We start from the raw sequence: 25,353 nt of genomic DNA, 5'->3' as shown, positions 1-25,353 counted from the left end.
GTGTGTACATTACTTTGTACCCATTCAAAAATCAGTCTTAAGGAGTAGTGAACTACATTTTGCAGTAGTTGCTTTGTATTTGGACCAAAGTCATATTTGCATAGTAATTCAACAAGTTCAAAGACTAGTTTACTACTGAAATATTTCTCATTACTATGTAATTTGTTAACCATTAACAGATCAAGCTGTTGCCAATTTCAAAGTAGTAAGGAGTAATTCTGCAGCTGACGCACCTGCATTTCTGGATGTGTCTGATCAGTTTTATTTTATTATTTTGCAATTATGTTAAATTTTCGTTCGTGTAAACTGTAAATGTTTTTCCATGTAGGTTTGCAGTACTTCAGGTACTCGTGTAACATTGCCTACTATATAGCTCGAAAAACATTCCTTTCAACACTTAGGGAAAAATAATATATAGAAACCAAAAGATCAGTGTGAATACAGAATTTGCCTCTAAAGCAAAGTTAAGCTTCTTATTCTCCCAAAATATTTCTGCAAATACTTGCGAATATTCATTTAAAGGAACTCCAGGATTTTAGTGTCCAAACAGTTGGAAGTAAAAATAAGATACTGTTGGTCAAAGCCAGAAAATTCTGAACTGTATACATGTCACTCATTAATTTATTTCTCCAGATTTTTGTGGACTTTTTTGGTGGGTTTAAAAAACAAACAAACCCACACACAATGGTGATATTTCAGGTCATGTCTTTATTTGCCAACCATAAAAACTGTTCTTACTCATTGAAACATGTTTTTATTTTAGCTTTTAAAAAAGAAAAAAAACAAAACAAAAAACAAACCTCAAACAGCTTACTCTTATATAGTGATCATTGTGACCGTTTAACAAATCAAAATAGTTTTGTGAAAAAAACAAAACAAATGAAATGCAATTACTTGTGAGAATATTCTGAATTAGAGTCAAGAAGAAGAAAATAAAACTCCTCCCCACCCACAATGACTGCACAAATTAGAAGACCAGTGTTACGAACAACTTTGTCATCAGAACTTACAGCAGACCCAAACCATTAAATACAGGATCGAAACAGAAGGAGTCATGTGATAACATTCTGAATTAATGGTCAGGCACATAATTATTATACAAATCATCATCGTCTACAGCGAGGTTTTAGATTTAAGCTCACTGCCCAACAAGTCATTTACAAAAAAAAAAAAAAAAAAAAAAAAAAAGTAATTTTACTGCTTTGCAGCATCACTTAAACAATTGCACTCTGAGATAAAAGGAACATTTTAGTAAACAAATTCATTTAGATTTCTTAGATTGAAATATGTTAGAATAAATGAAAAAACAAAAAAAAAAATCCATCCAGACCTTAACATAATCATGCTGAGCATTTACAGATACAGAGCCGATACTGTCAGAAACTGAAGCTTTGAGAATCCTAGCGTGCTGAACTTGATCTTCTCTCAGCCCCAAATTTTTTCCACCGTCTCAAATGTGCACACTGCCTCTCAGCTGTCCAGTGAGCTCAGCTCCTATTTATGGAGCACCAATACGGCGGACTTGCCATGTGACATAATGTTGGTCATTGTGTGGGAACAGATGCGGAATAAGAAATAAGAGAAGAGGCAGACAGATTCACCTTTTTGACTGAAATAAGACAACTGGAGGATTTAGGCAGTTAAAGGCTTGTGGGGACTACAGCTGGTGACGTGGGTTTACAGCCGACTGCAGCAGATGCTGTTAAAAACGGCCACATTTCTGGGGTACAGATGCTGAACATTTGATACTAAAACAAAATCACAGATTTCAAGTGAGCCATCAGTTAGCAGTGACTTTTACGATCATTTTATTACAATAAGTGACTGAAGAATCTCTCTTTATGAAAAAGTTTTTCAATCGAAAATTGTATCTGAAACAAACGGAAGTCTGCCATGTTATTGGTTGAATCTTGGTTGAATCACTGATGTGGAACTACTCCTTAAGCAGTACCATGATTGATAAATGTTATGGACAAACAAAAGCCTCTTCAAATAATTAAGAACAACAGTTTGTCACCCTGATTTTACCATTAGCCGATTGCCCACATTATGTAACAATCAGACATTCTGTACTTGCTAGAAGAGAGAGGGAGAAGAAAAAAGGAAATTTCAGGCATGCAGCAAAGAAATTGAGGGGAAAAAAAAAAAAAACTGACCACAAATAATACTTTGCAGTAGATGTTCTGTTCAAAAGGCAGGTCAGTCTAAAATTGTAAATGTGTGATTGTTAGTGTTAAAGCTATTCTTCAGGTCTCTCAGTGGGCTCACTTTATCAATTTTCAGTCTTGGTTGCATTTCCATTTCCCTTCATAAGACACATCTACTCACTTTAAATTCCCTTCTCTCACTCTCTACTATCTTATAGGGTTAGTTCGCCATCTACCATGGCCTTAAGAGGGCTAATATTTGAAATATACCAGCTGGTAGCTAGTAAAAAGCCTCATGGGATAGATTAGTACTGTTGAGCCTGCAGAGTCAAAGGGTCCGGCCAGGAGGTGAGGTTCATGGATCAGTTCACAGTTTGGACCGCAGAGGCTTCAGGTACTTGTGGAAAGATTCGTGTACCTGTAGGGAGGGGGAAAAAAAAAGTTGCTGAAATAATGCATTGCATTGTACACAATGATCACACAAACAGGTTTAGTGTGAGGTTGGATTTGCCAACATCTTCATTTTCATATAAAACACACTCGAGTTCCACGCTGCTGATAAATGCAAAGAGCAGCTTAGCATTAACACTGTGACCATACAACCTCGTGGGCTCGACTGACCTCTGTAGCATTGAGGGGGGATTTGCGAGCCCACTCGAACATGTGCTCATAAACATTCCCATCGTATCGTCCCAGGACCGAATTCAGCTTCTTGTCGTGGATGTCAAAGGCATCCGCCAGGGCCACAGCGTTGGGCCTCAGCTGAGCCAGCAGCTCCTTGATTCGACTAGAAATCTGCATCACCTGAGGCACGCTCAGCAGTCCGGCCTAGAAAAAGAATTTGAGAAAAACAAAAAACAAAAAAACCAAACCCACAACACCAGCAGCTGTAGAAATTTGGATCTTAGATCAGACCAAGCTGAGCAGTAGAAAGAGCCTTGAAACAGCACTGTTGTGCTTATCTGCTGACCACACACATGATGATTTTGCTTACCTGTAGGAAGTCTCCAGAGTTCTTTGTGATGCCATACAGGGTGTAGAGCAGAGCCAGGGTTGACAGCACTGAGTGTACTGCAGTATCAGCAACCTCCCCAAGCTTGTCAGTAAAGAGTTTCACTACAACATAGTGACAGTGGGCCTGAACACAAGAGAGAAAAAAAAAAAGAATATACATATACACACATATATACATACATACATACATACACACACATACACGGGGCGATCGTGGCTCAGGAGTTGGGATTTCGCCTTGTAATCGGAAGGTTGCTGGTTCGAGCCCCGGCTTGGTCAGTCTCGGTCGTTGTGTCCTTGGGCAAGACACTTCACTCATTGCCTACTGGTGGTGGTCAGAGGGCCCGGTGGCGCCAGTGTCCGGCAGCCTCGCCTCTGTCAGTGCGCCCCAGGGTGGCTGTGGCTACAATGTAGCTTGCCATCACCAGTGTGTGAATGTGTGTGTGAATGGGTGGATGACTGGATATGTAAAGCGCTTTGGGGTCCTTAGGGACTAGAAAAGCGCTATATAAATACAGGCCATTTACCATACACACACACACACACACACACACACACACACACACACGAAACAGAAGAACCGAAGATACTGACTAGTAACAAACAACCTCCAACTTTAGGGCAATATTCAAAGGGTGACAGATGTTTTAGATATTCTTTTCAAGTAAAACCTTCCAAGGTTAGTTATAATTTATTCATAAAAAAGGACAATCAAGCAAAATTGAACTTACATTTGAGGCTCTGACCAGGTCAATGGCGCTGTTGTTCCAGGCATCCTCCTGACTCTTCCTGCGTTGCAGCTCCTGCTGGATGCTCTTCGCTGCCAGCTCCACTAGACTATAAACACAGAAACATTAAGCATTAAGCAACAAAGCCAGAATTACCTCCTTGTGGTTGTAGGTAAGCTGCAGTTTTCCATCCCAGTATGTCTAGACTAAAATGTGTACCGAATGCTCTTCAATGGATCAACATTAAAGATTAGCACTGACCTACAGAGTTGCATACTGAATACAACTAAATGTGAGTACGATCAGTCTTCCCTTTTCGTTCACAATTATAGATCAAAGAGTGTTTCATGTCACACTAAAGTTGACTTTTAACCTTTTGTGATGGAAAACAAAAAAAGATGAGCCCCTCCTATGACAGTAACTAGTGTTTGCATAATAGACTTAATAGATAAATAGCAGGTTTACACCAAAGACTTGGAGGAAGATAGTACACTAGTTAACCTACAACATTCAAGCTTCAATGAATACATCTAAAATTGGGCTTAGACAGGGATTATGAAGTCCTGGATTAAGGCAAGTAAGCTAAAAATGAGGTTTTATGCTGTGAAATAATGATAAAAAAAACAAACAAACAAACGTTTTTGTGGCATTGCTGATGTTATGACAGATACTGTAAGAGCGGTTTCTTCTTTGGTGGTAAACAAAACAAATGCAGGGGTACAAAGAGAGCATTTTACAACTTGGGGAGGCAGAGCAGCCACCAACCTTAAACACAAATTAACTGAATTAGTTTGAGTCCGAAACGATACAGTATGTGCGCCCTTTGGATGAAACGAGAAACTTCCAGGTGCCTCAAATAATCAGAAACACGTGGATTAAGATAAAAAGGGGAGATGAGAGAAGTTGCCTACGCTCCCTGACAAACACTGCTGAGTCCAAGTTAAACCTGCCTCCCTGATGGATTTATTTAATCTTCAATTTAGAGACGCTTTAATCCTCCCTCTTGCAATCGCCTTAGTTAGAGCAGGCAGAAATGTACGACTGAGCAAACGTCAGACTGTGCAAGTCCATTTTTAAGAAACACCAAACAAGCTTTTTAGTCTGGTTCTTGACTAAAGCCTCACCCCTCCCAAGCCTTACCTACCTGCCAACACAGAGTCAGTGTTTGACACCATAACACTCATTTAGTTTTTTCAGATATGTCAACTCCTCTTATGAAAAACTAGCCTTTTACTACTTTCTTTTCATCTGTTTAGTCCCAATACTTTAAGCATCATTTTCTTAATACTATTAAAAAAAAAAACAAAAAAACAAAAACAAAAAAACCACCCAATTATAAATGCATATTTGCCTTTTAACCCTCTGATGTTTAAAGTTGGACCACATTTAAAAAAAAAACCCACACTTCCACCACAGTTGACACTCCTTGCCAGATGGGTTTCGATAATGACAGCTGCATATCATGTCACATGCAGGAAATGACCAACAACTGCAGGTGTAAGTCAGACTTGCACTAGCAAACTGAACTATTAAAGAGATCAGTAGTGACGACTGCAAAACTTGTTTTTAAAAAGAAAATACGGTGTATAACATTTAAGGAAGGACAACACTCAGTGGAAACCCATTCCCAAATATGAATGGGAATCAAAAAGCAACTTTGTCAGAGACCATCGTGATCATGGTTCTCAGTTGTGAAGTGGCAGCTTAGTCATTGAGGGTTAGCAGGAGGGACTATGCGCTTACCTGCTGCTCCTTGGCAGGTAGCTCCATGCCCTCCTGGGTTTTAATTGCACCTTAGAACACATATGCATCAACACTACAATGAGCGGGTGGAGGGAGGTTTGGAGTCTTCTCCCACCCCCATTCTCTGCGGCCTGCTGGAGCGGGAGGGCTAGTAGGAGGAGTTGGCCGTCCGACTGCGGTCTGGGGTGTGGGGCCTCCCTGCTGCTGCGGAGTCGGGGTGGTCTGCCTCTCCCCACCGCAGGGAAAAGGGTAACACCACCTGGGTCTGGGTGCAGTTCCCCCCTCCAGGGGCAAGGGTACCTAGATTCTTAGAGTATGCTTGGGGAGTGTGATTGTGTGTACAACGTCTCTTTATGTCTGTCTCCAGGTTGGTTGAGTGTGGAGTAAGTGCATATGAGAGCATGAGGGTGGGAATGGATGTTTGTGTCTGTGTGTGCCTGTATGTCTGTGTCTATATGTCAGGTTGGGTATCAGACGCCACCTCTCTGGGGACACCTCAGGCCCTCCAAGGTTTGGAGGCCTATCTCCACCCACCACCACTTCCCCTGCCGGTGGCGGACTCCCTCAGGTGTCGGTGTGTTGGTGGTTCTTTGTGTCTGGGGGTGGGCGTCCGGGTACACACCGGCTCACTCCTTGGCGGCCGCTTGTCGGGGCCTGGGGCCTGGGGCTCGCTCGGGCCCCTTTGGAGGTGGGGTGCCCCCGGCCTCTCGGCCTAGGGCTCGGTCACTCAGGCGCAGCTGGGGGCCGGCGGAGCTCACGGGCGCGTCACTGCAACTCCCCCTGACTTCTGCTCCGCGGCTGCTGGGCGAGCCCTCATCTGGGACTCTCCTCAGCTCTTACTGGGACAGTGGCGCGGCTGCCCCTCTGTTGGTCTTCCATGGTCTCTTGTGTTCTGGGGGCCTCTGGATGTCTGGAGTTTTGATCTCCTCCATACCCGCTTCACACCCTGGAGGACGGGGCTGTGGCCCCCCCACACTCCCTAGCAGATCATTACATGGAGAAACCTTTGGAATGCAAGCATGCTGATCCACACAGGTATGCACACATGGGTATTCACAGACGCGGACTAAAGCTTTCTTGGCTGCTGCCTCAAAGCACACTGTGCGCTGTCTATCTTGCGTGCTGCACAATATCGTTTATTACTTAGTAAATACTGATATCTATGACTAGCTAGTTTATTGTGATGGTGCTTTGTTTTCTCTATTATTATGTTGCTCTTTGTTGTTTGCTGTCTCCTCTGTTTGTTTTTGTTTGTTTGTTTGTTTGTTTTTTTTCTCCATACAGGTGACCCAGGAGTTTTTTTTTTTTTTTCCTCTCTCTTCCCCCCCCTCTCACCGTCTCTTCTCCCCTTTGGTTTTCTTTCTTTCTTTCTCTCCCCCTCTCTCTCTCTCATTCATTCCCCCTGTCCTATTTATTAAAAAAAAAAAAAAAAAAAAGACAAAGGATGAACTGAAGCTCTGCCATCACGTAATGTCGCATACTGCCGTTTCTGATGTCATTTAGAGGAAAAAAAAAAAGAAAAAAAAGAAGTGGCAGCATGGAGAGGGCATATTTTACCACCCCGACTGCACTTTACTGTGTAGAAATGTTACTATACACAGTAAAATACACAGATTTCTTCTCTGTACACAGTTTAAAATTTTTTGTACACAACTTCTTTTATGGTTTTTCATTTTTCTAATATCTCCAATTGACTTTTCTTCCTGACTTCTTCCTTTTGCTGCTGGAGCGTGAATTTCCCCAGTGTGCAATCCAATGTTCAAGTTCCACCACCTTTTCTAATGTACGAACCCAGAAAACCTGTACAATTCTACTAGATATATAAATATTAAGGGCAAATAAAAGGAAACGGGTAATATTTCATGTAACAAGGTCATCATCTTTCCCACTGCTTTCTTACATGGCTGCTCGGAGTTTGTAGACCTCCGTCAGGCTAGTCAGGTCATTGATGTCAACCACTGTTGGCCTGGCAGCGACGGGCTGTGGCTGCACCCTCCGCACATCTGCTTCGTTCAGGTATGACACAATGCCGCTCAGCTGCTGGCCTGCCTTAGCCTGTTTGTAGCTCTTCACCAGGTATCTGCAGACACGAGTGCTCAGTTTAACAGTTAGATGCGCGAGATAGCTAGCAGCTGCGTTTCTATCAATTGAAAGCTTTACAGAAATATTTACTGTACCTATTAGAAATAAAAGTTAACATATCTTCATTTTTCAACTAACTGCATGTTTTAGTCATCGGTGTGAAGGTGAGTTTATGAACGGAGCTTATATGTTACACCACCAATACTGACACATAATTCAGCTTCAGTAGTTCTCTAATTTGTGGTGTTAAATGTCACTTTGCGTTACCTGGCAGTCTGCAGCATCATGACTGTATTCTCTCCTTCGTAGGTGCAGGTAGGGGTAAACTCAACATAAATGTCCGGCAAGGCACTGCTTCGAGAGTAACCGTGGCCACCACATGACATGCGGCACACCTCGATGGCTGAGGTCGCTTCCCATGAGGTGAAGGCCTTCAAACCCGCAGACAAGGCATGGAGCTGTGAATTAGAGAGCAAAGCAAGTGAAACAGATTAATTCATAGCTATGAATGAATTAAACTTAAGAAATGGGAACAAATATATGGTTCTGAGACAGGCTGGACTGAAAGTGAGTGGAAGAAAGAAAAAAAAAAAAAAAAAAGCAGTCTGTCCAAAGAAAGAGGACAGGCCACCATTCCACCAAAAACCAGCAACCGTGCCATCAAACAAAACCATATGCCACACAGATATGCTTCAGAAATGTCTGGTAATTGCTTTTCTAACATTTTGCTCAAAATTCCAAACAGATTTGTTTTTTAAAATGTAAAGTGTAAAAATCTATTTAAAAAAAAAAAAAGAAAAAGAAAAAGTGTTTTTAAATGTTATGTGATTAATCTGTCCATTGAGCAATTAAGCTTTGCTGCCCCACATGAGGATGGCTGGTCAGTACCTCAGGCATCTCGCTGAAGTCTCCCTGGTTGATGTCTTCAGTAATGCGGTGGTAGGTCTGCCTCATGTACTGGCCAACAAAAGTGAAGGCATAGGCTGTGGCCAGCAGAGGGAACAGCTTGTACTGCTGTGTCTGATAGTCGAGGATCTGAGGCTCTGGCTCTCTGTGCAATAGAAACACAAAACTTTTTTTTTTTTTTTTTTTTTTTCATGATTGAAACAGTGACGCAGACGAGCGAGACCACCGAGTTTAATGTCTCAGGTCTTTTTTTTATAGTCACCTATGCAAAAGTTGCAGATGTGTCAATCCTAGCTGTTTGCACTGCAGTATACTTCACATCACATACCGCTGGGATTCATTTTTCCTTTATGCTGATATTCGGGCAAACTAGGAACCACTAGTAGAGTGAAGTACTTTAAAGTACTAGTGTAACGTTCAGCCTGTTCACTTGATTTATTTCAGCTCAACTACAAATTAGTTTTTACTCACTACTTTTGAGTCATGAGATGTTTGTGCAAATGTTTGCATTGACAGCGATCAACTGTCCACTGACCCTGGCCGTATTTCAGACTGGTGACGCACGGCACTGTAGCGGATGGCAATGGTGGAGGACTTTGCAAGGGCTCGAGCTGACTCGGCGACAATCATGGAGCGGATGAACACCATGGTGCCGTAGGTCAGCTTAGTACTTGGTGGTTTCACATAGGTTCCATCTGGCTCCACCTGGTGGACAGAGTCATATTGAAGCCCCACTTGAAATGTATTTATTCTGTATCCATATAACCACCAACAACACCAAGTGTCAATGCATATTACCAAATTGAATAAGTATTTTTTGAGTAATTCTTGCAAGGCATTTGCAAATGTAATCCCAATGAGGACAATTTCTGACACTAATCAGTTATACCACCACTGTTAGCACAGATTGGCGCTTGATTATAAAATAATCTGCAAGGAGCAAAAGGACAAGAAATGGTTGAAACATGACCAATAACTGTGCATTATTGCAGTAACGGGGTATAATTTCAAGATCAGCAATTCCCTTCCCAAACATCACAAACAAAGAGCTGAGGTAAATTAATCCACTCATGGCGAATCACTGCTGTTAAAAAGACAAACTTTCATTTCACCTTGGCGTATTTCATCAGCATGTTTTCCCGTGGAATTCGTACGTTCTCCAATTTCAGGAAGCCGTTGTCAACCTCATTGAAGCCAAACTTGGGGCCAATGTCGCCAACAACAATACCTGAGAGAGAAAGACAAACAAAGCTAGTAAGAGAAAAAGTGAGATGGACAGAAAGGATGATGAGGACTTACTTTACAAATATCACATTCAGAAAGTCATCACAGACTGTGGTTACCTGGCAGGGGTAAATGTGTGTTCATATCTCTGATGGGTACGATGAAAGCATGCAGACCATGGCAGTTTCCAAGAGTGTAAAGCTGTGCTAACACTATGGCATGGTTGGAGGTTTTCCCAACTAGAAAGAGAGGGTGAAATGGTTAAAAGCAAAACAAGAAAACCCCACAAACGCTATTCATGATGAAACCCCAGACCTAACGGAGTCAAAACACTTACGTCCTCCGGGCCACCACTTGATGGAGCTCACAGTGGGACTGTTCAAGACAAACTCTTGAGTGGCTGGATCATATGTGGCTGTGGTCTCCAGCCCTCTAAGGTGTGTGCCTGGAGTGATTCAATATGTCAAAGGCCACCAGACACACATGCAGAGAACACAGTTAAAAAGCAAAAGTAGTGCATCACAATGCTGGTTAGACATTAGCAGTCGATCTGATGATTTTTATTTACAGAACACAACTTTAGCATCAGAGATGGAAAAAAAAATCTAAGTTTAAACTTATAATAAATTGACAGCACATTTGGCCCTTGAGACTTAAAATGGAGTATCCAGTATAAATTTACTTAAGTAAAATAGCTGAATCCACTTCTCTCCGAGAGAAGCTTGTAGGTGTTTGACAGATCTTAATTTTCAATCACAATTTTAAGATGATTCAGTTCTATGCTGTTTAAGCTGGATTTTACTGGTTTTTAGTTAAAGACATAACAGCCCATGCTGTTAAAGTATAGTAAAGATTATTAGTGAAGACAAGAAAACAAAACAAAAACACAAACCAGATAAGAAGAGCTACTGTGGAACAGGAGGGGTGGCCAGGGAGTAGAACAGCCAGTGAGAAACTACTCAATGTTTCTCTGTGTTTACATTTTTTTTTTAAAGTTCTGAAAGGAAAACTTTACACTTGTCCAGTGGCCCCGTGGACACAGATGTTATGTAAATGAATCATTAGTTTCAAGATTTTTTTTCTCTTTAACAAAGAAAACACTTCCACTGTTAGAGATATACTGGGTGCATTTACCATCATCTAATCTTAAAGTAGCACAGTGGTTTAACTCTTACTTTGTTTGCAGCAGTTCTCTAGTTGACTAAATTTACCTAAATTCCTTGAAGTGTCTTTAAATAAACCACTTGTACACCAGCGCATATTTTGGTTGGTGAATATACATATTTGAATAATAAACCAGTGTTGAATGCCATGTGTAAAATAAGCAGCACTAAGTTCTTTCTTACTTTAAATTGCAACCAACCTGACTCAATAGTTTGTGGGAATATCGACAATAAAATTAAAAATGGCATCGTGTTCCTAACTGGCCTACTCTGTTTCGGACTTCATTTTACCGTGGCCCATCTCAGTCTGAGCGTAGGTGCCGATGATCTTTAGGGTCCAGGCGGGCATGAAGAAACGGTCCATTTGCTCTGGGGTGGCCTGGTTGAGTAGTGTGGGCAGGAACATCCCGAGATGAAGATCCAGGGGCTCTGGCCTGTCAGGGTGCACACATCTTGGCCACGCAAGGCAGTGGGAAATGGGGAAAAAAGCAGGTTGTAATGTAGAAAGGGCGAGGAGAAGGGACGCAGATGGTGGAAATGATTATGAAGAGTTTAAGACAACGTTAGCAGAGATGAATGAGAAGATAATGATGCAGTTTTGTATCCGCAGGAAGAATTATTTACAGGAATTGAAATAGTGATGCAAGAATAAAAGACATGTGCACAAGCAGCAGAGAAAGAGGTGACAAAGACAAATTAAAACAATTTGTCAGCATGACATGCATATTGGAATTGCTGATTTGATCATGTGGTGAGAATCTAACTTCAAACTTCATAAATGCCATTTTCCAAAAGTTTGTCTTTAGTAGCTGGATCTACACATTTACCCATACCACTGACAGGGATGACCAAGACTTGAACTTTAGCCTACTCTCAGTTTGGGTTGCTCAGTTGGCAACAACTCAAAGCCACCAAAAATGTTTAGGGGAGTTGAACGGATACATAGATGTAAACTGGACCTGCTTGTTACAACGCTGACAGAATGTATATTAATTAAGTCTAAAGAGATAACTGGTAGTGTTATTTATATGCTCGTTTTGAATATGATACTAGTCACATGTTGGGAAATCAAGTTGGGATGGGGCAGCCAAAGTGGAACATTTAATTATTAACATGACTTTGTAGTTACAAAAACAAAACAAAAAAGGATAGTGCTTTCTTTGGTCCTGAGATCATTTACAATGGACAAAAATTGTTTAATGATTTTTGGAACCCATGGTTAGAGTGTCCTGCAGGCTAAAGAGGAGAAGGAACATTAAACAGTCCAGTCATTGAAAGGATTCAGTGTGTCGTGAAAAAAAATAAACAAAACCAAACAAACAAAAAAAAAACCCAAAACAAAACAGAAGCAGTTAGTTCCTAAACAAAGGAGCAAAAATGTGCCACCCCCAACTTAAATAAAATAGTGTAGCAGGCAGCAAATTCAAAATGAGCAACTGTTGCCAACACACAGTGCAGAGTTTTTATTATTTTTTTGCATCATTTTCAGTGAATATGGGGTCTAAATCGCAAATTCCAGCAGTCTGATATTAGGAATAGCCTCACAAGAGTGTTAAGGCACCCTTGACCACAACTAAGTGTTCTCTCTAACTGACCCAGTGTAGGCTCAAACCAAACTGAACTGGTGAGTGAATACAGGGGTAAATATTAAGTGCAGCTTTGTGACAGATTTACAAATTCAAAATAACATCCACCAGGCTTTTTAACAGAAAGCCACCAAACAATAGCTGCTTGGCCTACATTCTCTCTCACATAGATTTGCTAATTTCTCAGATTACAAAGAGACATTCAGAGGCCTCATTATGAACTCGTGAGCCACAAACTTCTGCAGCTTATAATGCTGCTTCTCTTACTCTTTCAAGACTTCATGAAAAAGACAACTGAACTAGTTTCATGTTTCTAGTTCCCATCATTTCAAATCCACAGGCCAAACAAAGACAGGCCATCTCTGATCAGTTATTCAGTCTTAATTGTTAAAATCATGCATAGAAAAAAGTGCAAATCAGGGGAGCAATCAAAATATACACAAGCTTCATAATCAGGGCATTATCAACATAGAAAGGGGAATGAAAGAGTCAGTGGGAAGGAAGTAGACTTAGAAACTGCTTATGGGAAAGTGTTGATGACATAAAACTAGTTTAATATTTAGGGTCTAAATGGGAACTTCTACTGAAGCTACGCTAATAGCATGGATAGATCTACATGTAGCGTCTTTTAGAAAAGCATGCAAACTGCAAACACAATCATAAGGACACACATGCAACTACTTTGGATTTTCTCAATATTTTGCTTCTGTCAAACACATACAAGAAATTAGAGTTATGGTTTTAAATGTTTTATTCTTTTGCTCAAATGTGACTGCTGATCATTTATCAGCAGAGGATGATAAAGTTTTGTCCAAGGGCCTTAATCAACATTCAGTAAGTTCAAAGCTAAGTCCAGGACTGACCGTGACCCATCTCAGTTTGGGCATAAGTGCCCATCACCCGGTAGGACTCTGCCAAAGGCAACCATTTCTTTTTTTGGTGATGGTCACATTGGCTGTGCAGGAATGGGATGAACATGGCAAAGTGTAGTCCCAAAGGCTCCTGATTGTTGCCTTTGACCATACTGGGTAAAGGGAAGTGTACACAAGTGTGGTTCAGACAATGTTAACTCGCATATTAGACATGGATAATTTGATTACATCCAATTGGAAGTTTTCTACATACATCAAGTTTGGATCTGTCAAACACATACAAGAAATCAGAGGTATTCTTGGTGTTAAACACTTTTCCCATCCTGCTTAAAATGGCATTTTGCCTGGCCTTAGAGATCATTTATTAAACTTTTTTGGGGAAAAATAAAAATTGTAAATTTGAAGCGTTTCAACACAGAATCATTAAGTTTTGTCTAAGGAACTCCAGAAAAATTAAGTTAATTTGTGTCAAAAGCTAAATCCAAGACTGACCGTGACCCATCTCAGTTTGGGCATATGTGCCCACCACCTGGAAGGACTCTGTCAGAGGCAACCATTTCTTTTTTTGCTGAGAGTCACACTGGCTGTGCATGGTTGGAAGGAACACCCCAAAATGTATTCCCATAGCCTCAGGGATGTTGCCTTTGACCATACTGGGTGAATACAAGGTCAGATTTACCATCAACTCAAATGTTAGATGACTGCATTATTTTATGACATCAAGTTTATTTCCTATATAGTGATATTAAGTTTGGATCTGTCAAACATACAAGAAGAGAGAGACACTCTGTTCAACAGTTCCCAGTTTTGCTAAAATAAAACAACCCCAAAATAGTCTCGTCTTCCCCAAAATATAACTTCGATTAAACTCTCAAAAGTTGCAAATTTGAGGCATTTTAGCACAGCATCATGAAGTTGTGTCTAAGGGTCTTAAATAGTCAAGCCAATAAGTTTAAAGTAAATCCAAGAATGACTGTGACCAGTTTGGCCAGATTTTACCAAGTGGAGCAACCCCCCCCCCCCCACACACAAAAAAAAAAGCAAAAATGCAAGTGAAGAGATCTAACAGTACTCATTTTAAAACAAAGATGCATGGACTTTAATGTACAAAGTGTGCTAATTAGCCAGTCAAAAATAAATATACCCAATGAACCCAGTAAATAACCAAAACAGTGTGTGCATTAGGGCTGCCACAAACGATTATTTTGATAGTCGACTAGTCACCGATTATTTTTGCGATTAGTCGACTAATCAGATCATCATCCATTGGACGTAAAACGTACAGCTTATTGCACCAGCAGCATCTGCTCTTATACAACTAGCATTAGCTTACAGCTTTAAGTGTTTAAGGTATGTGCTAACTAAAAATAAAGACAAGATGATAGTTCGTTTCAGTGAAGTTTAATAAACTCCTTGCTATCTAAAATATAACAGGACACTGGAGTATATTCTGGAGCATCTCACACTTCTGATAATCAGTTGTCTGCTTGACGTTTATTCAGCTGTGTAAAAACTATAACTTTAATCTCAGCCAAACAGATTTACTCAGGAACAAATAAAATACTAAAAGAAAAAAAAAGCCAAACAATAACATTTTTAATTTATCTAAGTGACTCATATGTTTAACCTGAGTAGCGAAAGACGGCGGTGGGTTTGAAAACGATTTGCCGGGAGTCCGGTGTTCTCACGGCTCTAGTTAGCCTAGCCCCGGCTAGCTATCGAGCTAGTGGGTAACAGACGTCTCCAAAAACGTCGGAGCGCTTTTGAAAATATGTGGTGTCTTGATAAACTGAGCAGATATTTGAGGTTTACACAGCTACATTCCCGCCTGAAAATATGTTAAACGTTTATTTTGTGACCCAGAAAGAATAAGAGTAATATTAAAACTAACTAGCTGCCGCCATTGTTGGAAACTGAGCTGGGCCGTGCTATGAATTCTGGGACACAGCTTCTTCTTCGGGGTTTAACGGCAGCTGGCATCCTTGTACATGCAGTGCTGCCATCTTCTGTTTCAATCCGTTATTACACTCTTAAATCCTACTACATATTCCTGCGTCTTTTGTGATCTTACAAAGCTTCAAACGACGCGTCGACTATTAAATCAGTCGTCGACAATTTTGATATTCGACGTAATCGTGACTAGTCGACTAATCGTGGCAGCCCTAGTGTGCATGGAAATGCAGATTTTAAACATGTGCTTCTCTACAAAAGCATTTAACAATTCAGATGAACTGGAGGCAGTGGAAGGAAAACCAATAGGGAATGTTTGGTTTTCTTTTTTTCTTTTTTCTTTTTAAAAATGGGGCAACCCTCTTAGAAATTGCTGGGGACTGTGTGCAGATAAATCTGTACGATCTCTAGACAGATCCAACAGCTCAAGTGAAATACATGACAAACTATTACAGCGATTGTGTAGATAATGAACAAAGAACTTTGCTTACAGTCAGATCCTGACCCATCTGCTTTTTTAATAAGTGGAAACATTTTTCCCTGTATGTTATGCAATGTTGCAAGCCAAAGCCCCATTAAAAGCTGTATTTTGGCAGACATTTCAGTACAGCATGCATTATGTGGTAGTGGGGAAATTTTAAAACATTTAAAAATTAAAACAAACAGGTAACGTGTCATGTTGCAGAGCTCTGTGTGTATGCACCTCTGAGAAAAAGGCACAGAGTTGCTCTTGTGCTCTTTGCAGTTTTCATTGTGGATCAATCTCTATGCAGAAATATGACATTCAACCTGAAACACTCCAAACCCATCTGCTCACTGTTCCTCATCAAAATATGACAATAGTCTTCAGTAATATGAGGACCAGAAGAATGTGGGGCTCAGCTCTAAACATGCAGGGTGAGAACTCAGTGACGAGCTACAGATCATTTGGGGATTTTTGACTGTTAATAAATCTGGACATGTGTCTTGACAACTCAAAGGATTTGTATGAATATGTGCAGTTTACAGTGGAAGCTGCACTGCATGGTAGAGCTTTGAAGAATTGAGTTTAAGTAAATGCACACAGCTCATGAAGAAAGCGCACGATACGTGGCAGATTGCTGCCCTCTAACACAATTTTAATCTTTTGCGAACTTTGCTCCAGCTGCTTTTGTTGTTGACTTAGTTGCCAAGACTGGTTTAAAAAAAAAAATCTACTTGATTGGGTTCAATTTGGAGGGGGGAGGGGGGCTCTTAACCTCCTAGGACCTGGCGTCCACATATGTGAACATCACATTTTGGGTTATTTAGACCAAAATACTAAAATTTGCTCTACAAGGGCCTGATATCCACTTACGAGGACATTATACTGCTACTGTTCTATCGAAATTTTAAACAAATATCCTCATAAGTGGCTCTCATTTTTCTCAGAAACAAAAATTAGGTAAAACTTTTTTTATTTTTTTTTTAAGTAATTCTTTGTTTTTACATTCATCAGGTTCCAATCAGCCCAAATATCAAAGAGAAATTAAAAATGCATGCCGTGGAAGAGTTCGGGTCTTAGGAGGTTAATTAAGAAAACTATATTAGGGCCGTTCATGTAACATCTGTGACACTGTTTGAGATTATTGCTCGGGAACAAACATTGGTTTTCGTTGCTTTGCATATCGCACACGAGCTGACAGAGAAGGTGGGTGGATAATTTGATTACTGTCAAAGTACAGTCGGGGTGTAGTAACATTAACGTACACCACATACACGATACTTTACCTTTGAGCCTCACATCATTTGCTTCATAAGAACATTTCGTTAAGCCTTTTTATGAGTATACGCTGAAATGCACTGAGTGTGATAAGCCCCCCCTCCCCACTTATACTTCTACAGATGAACAGCATCTACACACAAACGAGTGGATTTAAACATTTGCAGGCTGTTGTTTAATAACAAACCCATTTACTTTAACAGTTGGCTTTATGAGCAGATTCCTCTACCACATACCTCTTATAGTGGTAGATCTCCTCTGGGTCAGCAATACCATACTCTCTGAGCTTCAGGATCATTTGGGCACTTTTTCTAACGGCTTGGTCATAGCGCTCACTGCGGGACAAGAAGTTTGGGTCTTCTTCCTTAAAGTCTGGGTCGCTGAAAACGAGTGACTCTACAGTGGAAATTCAAACATTCATGCATTAGTAAGGCAGCTACTAATTGAACAGGTATGGCACGCTGAAAAGGATGAATCCCACAAATACCTCAAGGCCAAACACATAGTAAGCCTGTTTCACCAGAATTGAGTAGGACACAACCACTCAGCATCCTATAATAAACTGTAAAGAAGTCATTCGCTTAGCAGAATGGTTTTAGTGTCCCCCCCCTATGTAAAAGACAGTAATTACATTTCTAAAAGAGGTCACATGGGAAGCTGGGATTGCTGCAAAGGTAACTCTACACATAAGCTGAGTTCAGTTCTGCTTAATATCAATAACTAATTCTTTCTCTTTATGAAGTTATTGGTGTGATTCTCCAGTCCCATGTGGCCCCTTGGGAAAATTAATTGTTCCCCCCTGTCCTGTGATCCCTGATGACACAAGAAACAGCTTCCGTTAGCTTGGCATTAGCAGTTTATCAGTTTACATGAGAGACACATTAACCTTTACTAAAAAAACACTGCAAATGCCCGTTTATTGATTTCCACAATGCCAAATTCCAGCTTGAATTTGGACATTGGAGTACCGGATGAAAGATTTCACTGTACATAAATATACCTCCATAGTAATCAGTATGCGCCTCAAGTTGTACGTGCTGAACTAACATTACACGGGACGTGTCAGCAGTTTGGGTTCATCTACCGCTGTCCACAATAAAAAATAAAAAAAAAAGAAGTGGGTTAAAGTGCATTGCTTCAGTACAGTGAAACGCATGAAACGTAATCATAAATATAAATGACACTAAAGCCGAATTTAGATTCGGATCGCATAAAAATCATTGTGGCACAGTCACCTTCAGAAATGCCACTTTAAACTAATAATTCTGAGACTGATATCTAAAACATATAAAAGTGTGTTGCACCCCGGACACTAAAAGTCACCTGCAGGTTATGAGAGCTGCTAACACCTTAGCTAACAGCCGATGGAAACACGGCTGTGCTAACATTAAACTTCTCTTACCTTCACGTGAGTGTTTTTTACTTAAATACAAGTACAGGTCCCATGATCGTATTAAATCAAAACAGTCAGCAGCACCAAACGCGTTAAAATAACATGTTTTGATCAAGGAAGACATTTACAATCTCACCAATTTCTCGCCTTCTTCTGGTCTTTTCTGGGCCACCGTCCAAAATAAAGGTCAGTTTTTCGACGTCAAACGTGGCATTTTTTCTTTCCTTAACGATATCAGGATTCATGGTTCCGTCTCAGACTGGAAACAATACTTACTACTTAAAACTATGAAGCGACCCAGATCCTAAAACTCCTGCAAACTGACGGCTTCTCCTGAATCGGCCTCTTATCCACGCAGGCGCAGAGAGGCGGAGGTAAGCCACGTGACATGTAGCGCGGAAGTACCAAGTCGTCTTCAGTTAAACAACTCTTAAATTTTAATCATACAAACCAAACATTTTTTTTAAGAAATCGGGATGCTGCCCTTAGCTGCAGTTTTTCATTTCCCCTGGGAAATAAACTCTGGAAGCGTGGAGGAAGGACAATCAGTCAGAACATTTGGCAGGTGGGTTTTGTTTCAAACTAGAAAAAAATCTTCCGTGTGTGGTTAATGAGATCACGAACAGCCAGTTGTGACAAGCATAATATCTTGTATATACCTGATCTAATGTGGTCAGAGAGGACAGAATCAGACTTATATTAGTAGAGCTACGACTTTTGGTTGTATTTCAGTAAATTCGATATTTAATTTAAATTTTCTAAAGCATCTGTTTGTTGATTTAGCCCACACACCTTTATTCTTCCATAGGCATTAAGAGGGTAAGTAGCAACCAGATGCTGAGAATCAAATGCAGTTGAGCTATTGACCATGGGTAAAATGTGAACTTTTGACAGTTTTCTGGCTAGGAGCATTCAGATGTCTTTTAACATGGTGCCAAGGAGGAAAAATATCAACAATGATCTTTGATCATTAAAGCAATCTTCACTGCTTATCTGTCTGAGATGGATTACAAGACCAACCAATCTAAAGTCCATCGTTCAATAGTGAATTATTCACAAGTGGAAAAATATTCAAGACCGTTGACAGTCTTCCCAGAGGTCCATGCCCCATCAAATTCAACTAAAGGTCAGCCGTCTAATGGCCAGAGAAATAGAAAAAATGTTAGTTGTCAAAGTATCTTGAACTCTACAGGCTTCAGTTAGCCTATTAAATATTAAAGTTCATGATCATACTATTAGAAAACAAGACCAAAGCGGAGATATTAGACTATAATGAACAGCACCACATTTGGCAAATCAAATGCAGCATGTCAGCACGAACATTATGGGCCATAATTCCTCCACAATGATATTAGACACCGATAAAGTCATTTGTCAGAAAACAATTACTTCACGTTACTGTTGTTAAAGGTCAAACCACCTTCAAGTTACTGAATCATGAGGTGTACTTAGTTTTTCACTGCATGTGTTACAGTTAGAGACTTATTATACTTTCACAAATTAAGGCAATAGGATGCAGTACAAGTAAAAGGTGTTTGTAAGATAGTTAAAGTCTGAAAAACTGTTATTAAAACCATACAGTTTCTGAAAATTTCCTCTTAAAAATGAAAATCTTTGAAAATGAACTTTCTCTGCACTCTAGGATTTTTGCTGTCTTCACTGACTGGCAGCAGCACTGAGGGTGGTAGATGTTGACTCAGGCAGAAATGACTGTGTAACTGACATTAATGATTTCATAGCGCTTCTCTGCTCATACACCTTTATTTATCGTTATCCCCTATTCTCCTGTTTGTCACCTAAAACGTAAGTAATTTATAAAGTTTACTTTTATAATTAAAAAGTAAACATATGTCTGAACACAGACAGAACACAGACAGTGGAAAAATGTCAGTCCTAGTTTTACTGGATCTCAGTGCAGCATTTGATACAGTTGACCACAACATATTACTCAAACGACTGGAGAACTGGACAGGTCTTTCAGGAACTGTACTAAACTGGTTCAAAACATACTTAGAAAACAGGAAATACTTTGTATCAATAGGTAACTTCACATCTGAGCAGACAAGTATCACATGTGGAGTTCCCCAAGGTTCCATCTTGGGACCCCCTCTGTTTAACATTTACATGCTCCCACTGGCACAGATTATAAAGAACAACAAAATAAACTATCACAGCTATGCAGATGACACACAAATATATATCACAATGTCACCAGGAGACCGAGGCCCTGTACAGGCTCTTGGTAAATGCATTGAGGAAATTAATGACTGGTTGTGCCACAATTTTCTCCAACTAAACAAAAACAAAACTGAAGTAATAGTCTTTGGCGCCAAAGAAAAACGATTACAGGTCACCAGAGAACTTCAATCTATACATCTAAAAACCACAAACCAGGCGAGAAATTTGGGTGTAGTGATGGATGCAGACCTAAACTTAGAAAAACACATTAAGACAATAACAAAATCAGCTTACTATCACCTCAAGAATATATCAAGGATAAAAGATCTGATGTCTCAACAGGACCTGGAAAAACTAGTCCATGCATTCATTTTTAGTAGGCTTGATTACTGTAACAGCATCTTTACAGGTCTACCTAAAAAATCAGTCAGACAACTACAGCTCATTCAGAACTCTGCTGCTCGAGTCCTCACTAAGACCAAAAAAGTGGACCACATCAGTCCAGCTCTGAGGTCCTTACACTGGCTGCCTGTCCGTCAGAGGATAGACTTTAAAGTTCTGATGCTGGTCTATAAAGCTCTGAATGGTTTAGGACCAAAATACATCAGTGACCTCCTGACCCAGTATGAACCTTCCAGATCCCTCAGGTCATCTGGATTTTATCAGTTCCCAGAGTCAGAACCAGACACGGAGAAGCTGCATTCAGCTTTTATGCTCCATATATGTGGAACAAACTCCCAGAAAGCCTCAGATCAGCTGAAACACTCAGTTTATTTAAATCCAGGTTGAAGACTCACCTGTTCTCAGCTGCATTTGAATAAAGCACCAAATCCACACTTGTAAGCTTAAATTTCAAAACTTACACTAACTACTGATCTTATCTGTTTTGATTTTATATACTGTTTTGTTTGTTTGTTAAGCTTAAATTTCAAAACTTACATTAACTACTGATTTTATCTACTGTTCTGATTTTATCTGTTTTAATTTAATATACTGTTTTGTTTGTTTGTTTGTTTGTTTGTTAAGTGGGTTTAGAGCTCTGGGTAGCTCCCCAGCTGGGTCTAGACTGGGTCTAGAGAGTATTTTAAATTCAGGGAATTTAAAATAGAAAGTAGCTCGTCCACAGAAGGACTGGTAGCTCCCCTTACGATAAGGGTTCAGATCGCGCGAACAGGTGTGAAATGTGTGTGTTTAGTTAGTTTGTTTGTTTGCTTGTTTTAATCAATTTTAAATCATACTTTTTATTTGTTTTTGTTTCTAATGTCTCTGTAAAGCACTTTGAATCACCTTGTTGTTGAATTGTGCTATACAAATAAATTTGCCTTGCCTTGCCTTGCCTCGCCTTATTACTATCAATTTAAAAAACAAATGGAGCAGATTAAACATACAGAAGCTACTGTGTTGTTCACACTTTATGGCCCCATTGGCTGTTCATTAAACCACTAAAACATACACAGAGCAGCGATTATATCTTCTACATAGATTTAGACCGTACTGCCCTGTTTACACACTTTTTAAAAAAAAATATTGAAGGGTAGCTTTTGTGAACCGGTTGTGTAAATGATTATTTAAATTGTAAATCATACAAAGTTACTCTTGTATAGCTCAATAACTAAACCATGGATCTGGAAATGAACCAAATTCACTTTAAAATGTTTTACTCATTTTTTTTCAGACTTGTATGCTATCAGCCTGAGGAGTCCAGGGCTACGCTGTCAGCACAGCATGCTTCTAAAGAGCACCGTGTGGTTGTCCACACCTTGTTTGTGGAGCCCTTCAACCCCATAATTGGAGCCCAGTACACTGTGCTGGGTGAGATAGAAAATGATGAGAGTAAGAGAAATATTTCACACAGACAGACAGTGTGCAAAAATGTTGCAGGGGACTGTTCAGATGTTAATTTACCCTCACATAACTTAAAAATGGGAAACATTAAGCAAGTGTCAGTTTGTCCTGTGTGTGGTTGACCTGATGCCAGCTTTAAATGCTATGTTTGTTTGTTTGCATTTGTTTTGGAGCGACCGTGGCTCAGGGGGTTGGGAAGTGTTGGGAAGCGTCTGTAACCGGAAGGTCACTGGTTCAATCCACGGGCTCTCTGTCCTGGTCGTTGTGTCCTTGGGCAAGACACTTTACCCTTCCGCCTACAGGTGATGGCCAGAGGGGCCGATGGCGCGATATGGCAGCTTCGCTTCTGCCCCAGGGCAGCTGTGGCTACAACTGCAACTTGCCTCCACCAGTGTGTGAATGTGAGAGTGAATGAATAGTGGTATTGTAAAGCGCTTTGGGTGCCTTGAAAAGCACTATATAAATCCAATCCATTATTATTATTTTGGGCAAATGTAAATTGCAGTTCAGTACCAGTGAAATTTCTTTGACTCTATTTAGCTTTATGCTGCCTTTTGAAAAATTTAATTCAGGGATGATGTTTTAGTGCTATCACCTGCCTGTGTTTGTAACTTCTTGTCCTACAGGAGTCGGTGCAATGGTCCGTGCCCGTGTGCTGAACTGTGTTGACGGTGTAAACATTGCCCTTCTGGAGAAAGCCATCACTGAACAAAGAAACTTCTTCACAGAGAGGGAGCGCAAACTGGGTGCACAACCTGCAGATGCAACATGATCAGGGACTTTATTCATGTGGTTTCTTTGGTCATCAGAGCTGCAGTGATGCCCCTTGCTGTGCTGTCTGAACAGTGAACTTAATAACTGTCTAAATTTGCGTAAAAGACACGGGTTCACTTCTGAGAGTTTAAATGACTGTCCTGATCTGGGATTTTTCTGCACTTGATCAAGGGATTGCTTTTAAACACCTAAAGCCCCGCATTAGTGGGGCATTATTAGATTTTCTTGTAGGGTCATTAAAGAGTTACAAACAGATGGTTTGGGTTTATGGCTCATAAATATGTCACATTTTTAGTTTTGTCTGTGATTCTGAAGACTCAAGGTGATGATTCGGCATGGACACAGCTTTAAAGATATGAGCAAATATCCGTATGCATGTAATATGATAAAACTTCACTATATGTCCAAACATACTGGGCCATCAGGAGCAGCTTGGCCATGGAAACATCAGTGCCAGAAGAGGTTAGGATTCTGCAGCTGTTAAGCCAGCAGAGTTTTGGTGAATATTATGCATTGCACCTCAAGCTGGTGCCCCCTTTCTGTAACTGTGCGTTGTCTGCTACTTTGAGACTGAATTGCGTCCTAAAAACTTTCCAAACGTAATATTGGGAAATCTCATCTGACTGTTAAAGTTTAGGTCAGGTTTATGTTGTCTGTCCCATTAATTTTATCAGCCAAGTGTGTTCTTAGCAGAAGTTAATATTAAGAAATGATCAGATGTAGAAATTTTTGTACAAATTGAAATAAAGGATTGTTTGAGTCATCAGTGGCTTCCTTTTAAGCCCCTTTTTGGAATCTATCATTTGCCTTAAATGTTTCATGAAAACAATTTTAATATTAGTCTAAGATCACCCAAGTAAATTTAAAAATACAGGTTTTATTGATTAATTTATTTAATATTTGATGATTTAATTTATTAAGGAAAAAAACTATCCAAACCTACGTGGCCCTATGTCAAAAACTAATCCCCCCACTTTTTAAGTCATGAATTAACCGTGATTGAAAACTTTTTGTTGGAAAGCTGGGTTCTAGTTCACTAACCATACCCAAGCCTGATCACTGTCAGGCAAGTAGAATAAAAAACCCCACTTAAATAGAACCTGTTTGATAAAGTGAAGCGGCCTAAAAGAACTCACAAAGCAACACATCATGCCACTGTCTAAAGAAATGGCTGAGAAACAAAGTTACTGACATCTATCAACCTGGAAATGGTTACAAAGATATATCTAAGGCAGTGTTTCCAGTGAACAACCCTGTGAGCCTTTATTCACAAATGGAGGAAACAGTGGTGATCCTTCCCAGGAGTGGCCAGCCAACCAAAATTACTCCAAGAACACATCATCGACTCATCCATGATTTCACAAAAGAACCCAGAACAACAGTTAAGGTCCGTGTTATTGATTCAACAACGGGAAAAATACAGGACAAAGATGGGAGAGTTCCAAGATGAAAACCACCGCTGAACAAAAATAACAGAGAGTCATTGCATATTTACCAAAAAAACATCTTACTGATACCCAAGACTTTGGGGGAAGTATTCTGTGGATTGATGAGATAAAAGATAAACTTGGTGGAAGGGTTGTGTCCTGTTGCATCTAGTTGTTTCATAAAAAGAACATCAACCCAACAGTCAAACATGGTGGTGGTAGTGTGATGGTCTGGGGCTCCCCTGCTGTTTCAGGACATGGACGATCAGTTCATTCACTGAAGCCCAAGCTCACTTGGACAACGACTAAGAGCACATCAGCAAGTCTACCTCTGAATATCTCAATAAGCAAATAAAAAAGAAGGTTTTGGACTGCCCAAGTCAAAGTCTTGTATTTAATCTTGTTGAGATACTTTGGCATGACCTCTATTACACGATTATATTATATTTTTCTAATATTAAAAGATGTTTGATGATCTGAAACATTTAAGTTTGACATATATAAAAAAAACTAAGAAATCAAGATGAAGTAAATACTTTTTCATAGCATTTTTCTTTACTTTAGAGACTGCACAGCATTG

At 40.1% G+C, this 25,353-nt stretch overlaps 2 protein-coding genes across 7 annotated transcripts; one reads left to right on the top strand and one right to left on the bottom strand.

Moving 5' to 3' along the window:
• Positions 1–688: 688 nt before the first annotated feature.
• On the bottom strand, positions 689–18,888 carry acox1 (acyl-CoA oxidase 1, palmitoyl). 4 transcript variants are annotated; one of them, XM_026170468.1, is made up of 14 exons: positions 18,686–18,888; positions 17,393–17,552; positions 13,958–14,118; positions 10,182–10,289; positions 9,964–10,083; positions 9,733–9,848; positions 9,156–9,325; positions 8,603–8,765; positions 7,982–8,172; positions 7,533–7,712; positions 3,893–3,998; positions 3,142–3,285; positions 2,769–2,975; positions 689–2,565 (listed from the first exon to the last, which is right to left on the bottom strand). In XM_026170468.1, the coding sequence occupies exons 1-14, from the start codon at positions 18,792–18,794 to the stop codon at positions 2,515–2,517; spliced, it is 1,986 nt and encodes a 661-aa protein (XP_026026253.1). In that variant the 5' UTR covers positions 18,795–18,888; the 3' UTR covers positions 689–2,514. The 4 variants fall into 4 exon arrangements, with proteins under 4 accessions (XP_026026253.1, XP_026026252.1, XP_026026251.1 ...); XM_026170467.1 differs by lacking the exon at positions 13,958–14,118 and adding an exon at positions 13,457–13,617 and having other exon boundaries at positions 18,686–18,887; XM_026170466.1 differs by lacking the exon at positions 13,958–14,118 and adding an exon at positions 11,299–11,459 and having other exon boundaries at positions 18,686–18,886.
• On the top strand, positions 18,870–24,109 carry ten1 (TEN1 subunit of CST complex). Of its 3 annotated transcripts, XM_026170471.1 has the most exons (4): positions 18,870–18,923; positions 19,018–19,114; positions 22,403–22,560; positions 23,199–24,109. In XM_026170471.1, the coding sequence occupies exons 2-4, from the start codon at positions 19,026–19,028 to the stop codon at positions 23,342–23,344; spliced, it is 393 nt and encodes a 130-aa protein (XP_026026256.1). In that variant the 5' UTR covers positions 18,870–18,923; positions 19,018–19,025; the 3' UTR covers positions 23,345–24,109. The 3 variants fall into 3 exon arrangements, with proteins under 3 accessions (XP_026026256.1, XP_026026257.1, XP_026026255.1); XM_026170472.1 differs by lacking the exon at positions 18,870–18,923 and having other exon boundaries at positions 18,930–19,114; positions 22,403–22,539; XM_026170470.1 differs by lacking the exon at positions 18,870–18,923 and having other exon boundaries at positions 18,930–19,114.
• Positions 24,110–25,353: the final 1,244 nt, after the last annotated feature.

Source organism: Astatotilapia calliptera, chromosome 6, assembly GCF_900246225.1.
Source record: "Astatotilapia calliptera chromosome 6, fAstCal1.2, whole genome shotgun sequence".
NCBI classification, from domain to species: Eukaryota; Metazoa; Chordata; class Actinopteri; order Cichliformes; family Cichlidae; genus Astatotilapia; species Astatotilapia calliptera.
Note: the sequence above shows the minus strand (reverse complement) of the source record. Positions and strands in the feature narration are given on the sequence as shown.

Bases quoted from the DNA above. Each gene is read 5' to 3' on its own strand.
- acox1 (XM_026170468.1), bottom strand. From the start codon at position 18,794: ATGAATCCTGATATCGTTAAGGAAAGAAAAAATGCCACGTTTGACGTC. The intron at 10,290-13,957 runs GTCAGTCTTGGA...GAATCACTCCAG, and splicing joins CCAAACTGAGATGGGTCACG to GCACACACCTTAGAGGGCTG. The intron at 7,713-7,981 runs GTAACGCAAAGT...TCGTGTCTGCAG, and splicing joins ATGATGCTGCAGACTGCCAG to ATACCTGGTGAAGAGCTACA.
- ten1 (XM_026170471.1), top strand. From the start codon at position 19,026: ATGCTGCCCTTAGCTGCAGTTTTTCATTTCCCCTGGGAAATAAACTCT. The intron at 19,115-22,402 runs GTGGGTTTTGTT...ATTTTTTTTCAG, and splicing joins TCAGTCAGAACATTTGGCAG to ACTTGTATGCTATCAGCCTG. The intron at 22,561-23,198 runs GTAAGAGAAATA...CTTGTCCTACAG, and splicing joins TGAGATAGAAAATGATGAGA to GAGTCGGTGCAATGGTCCGT.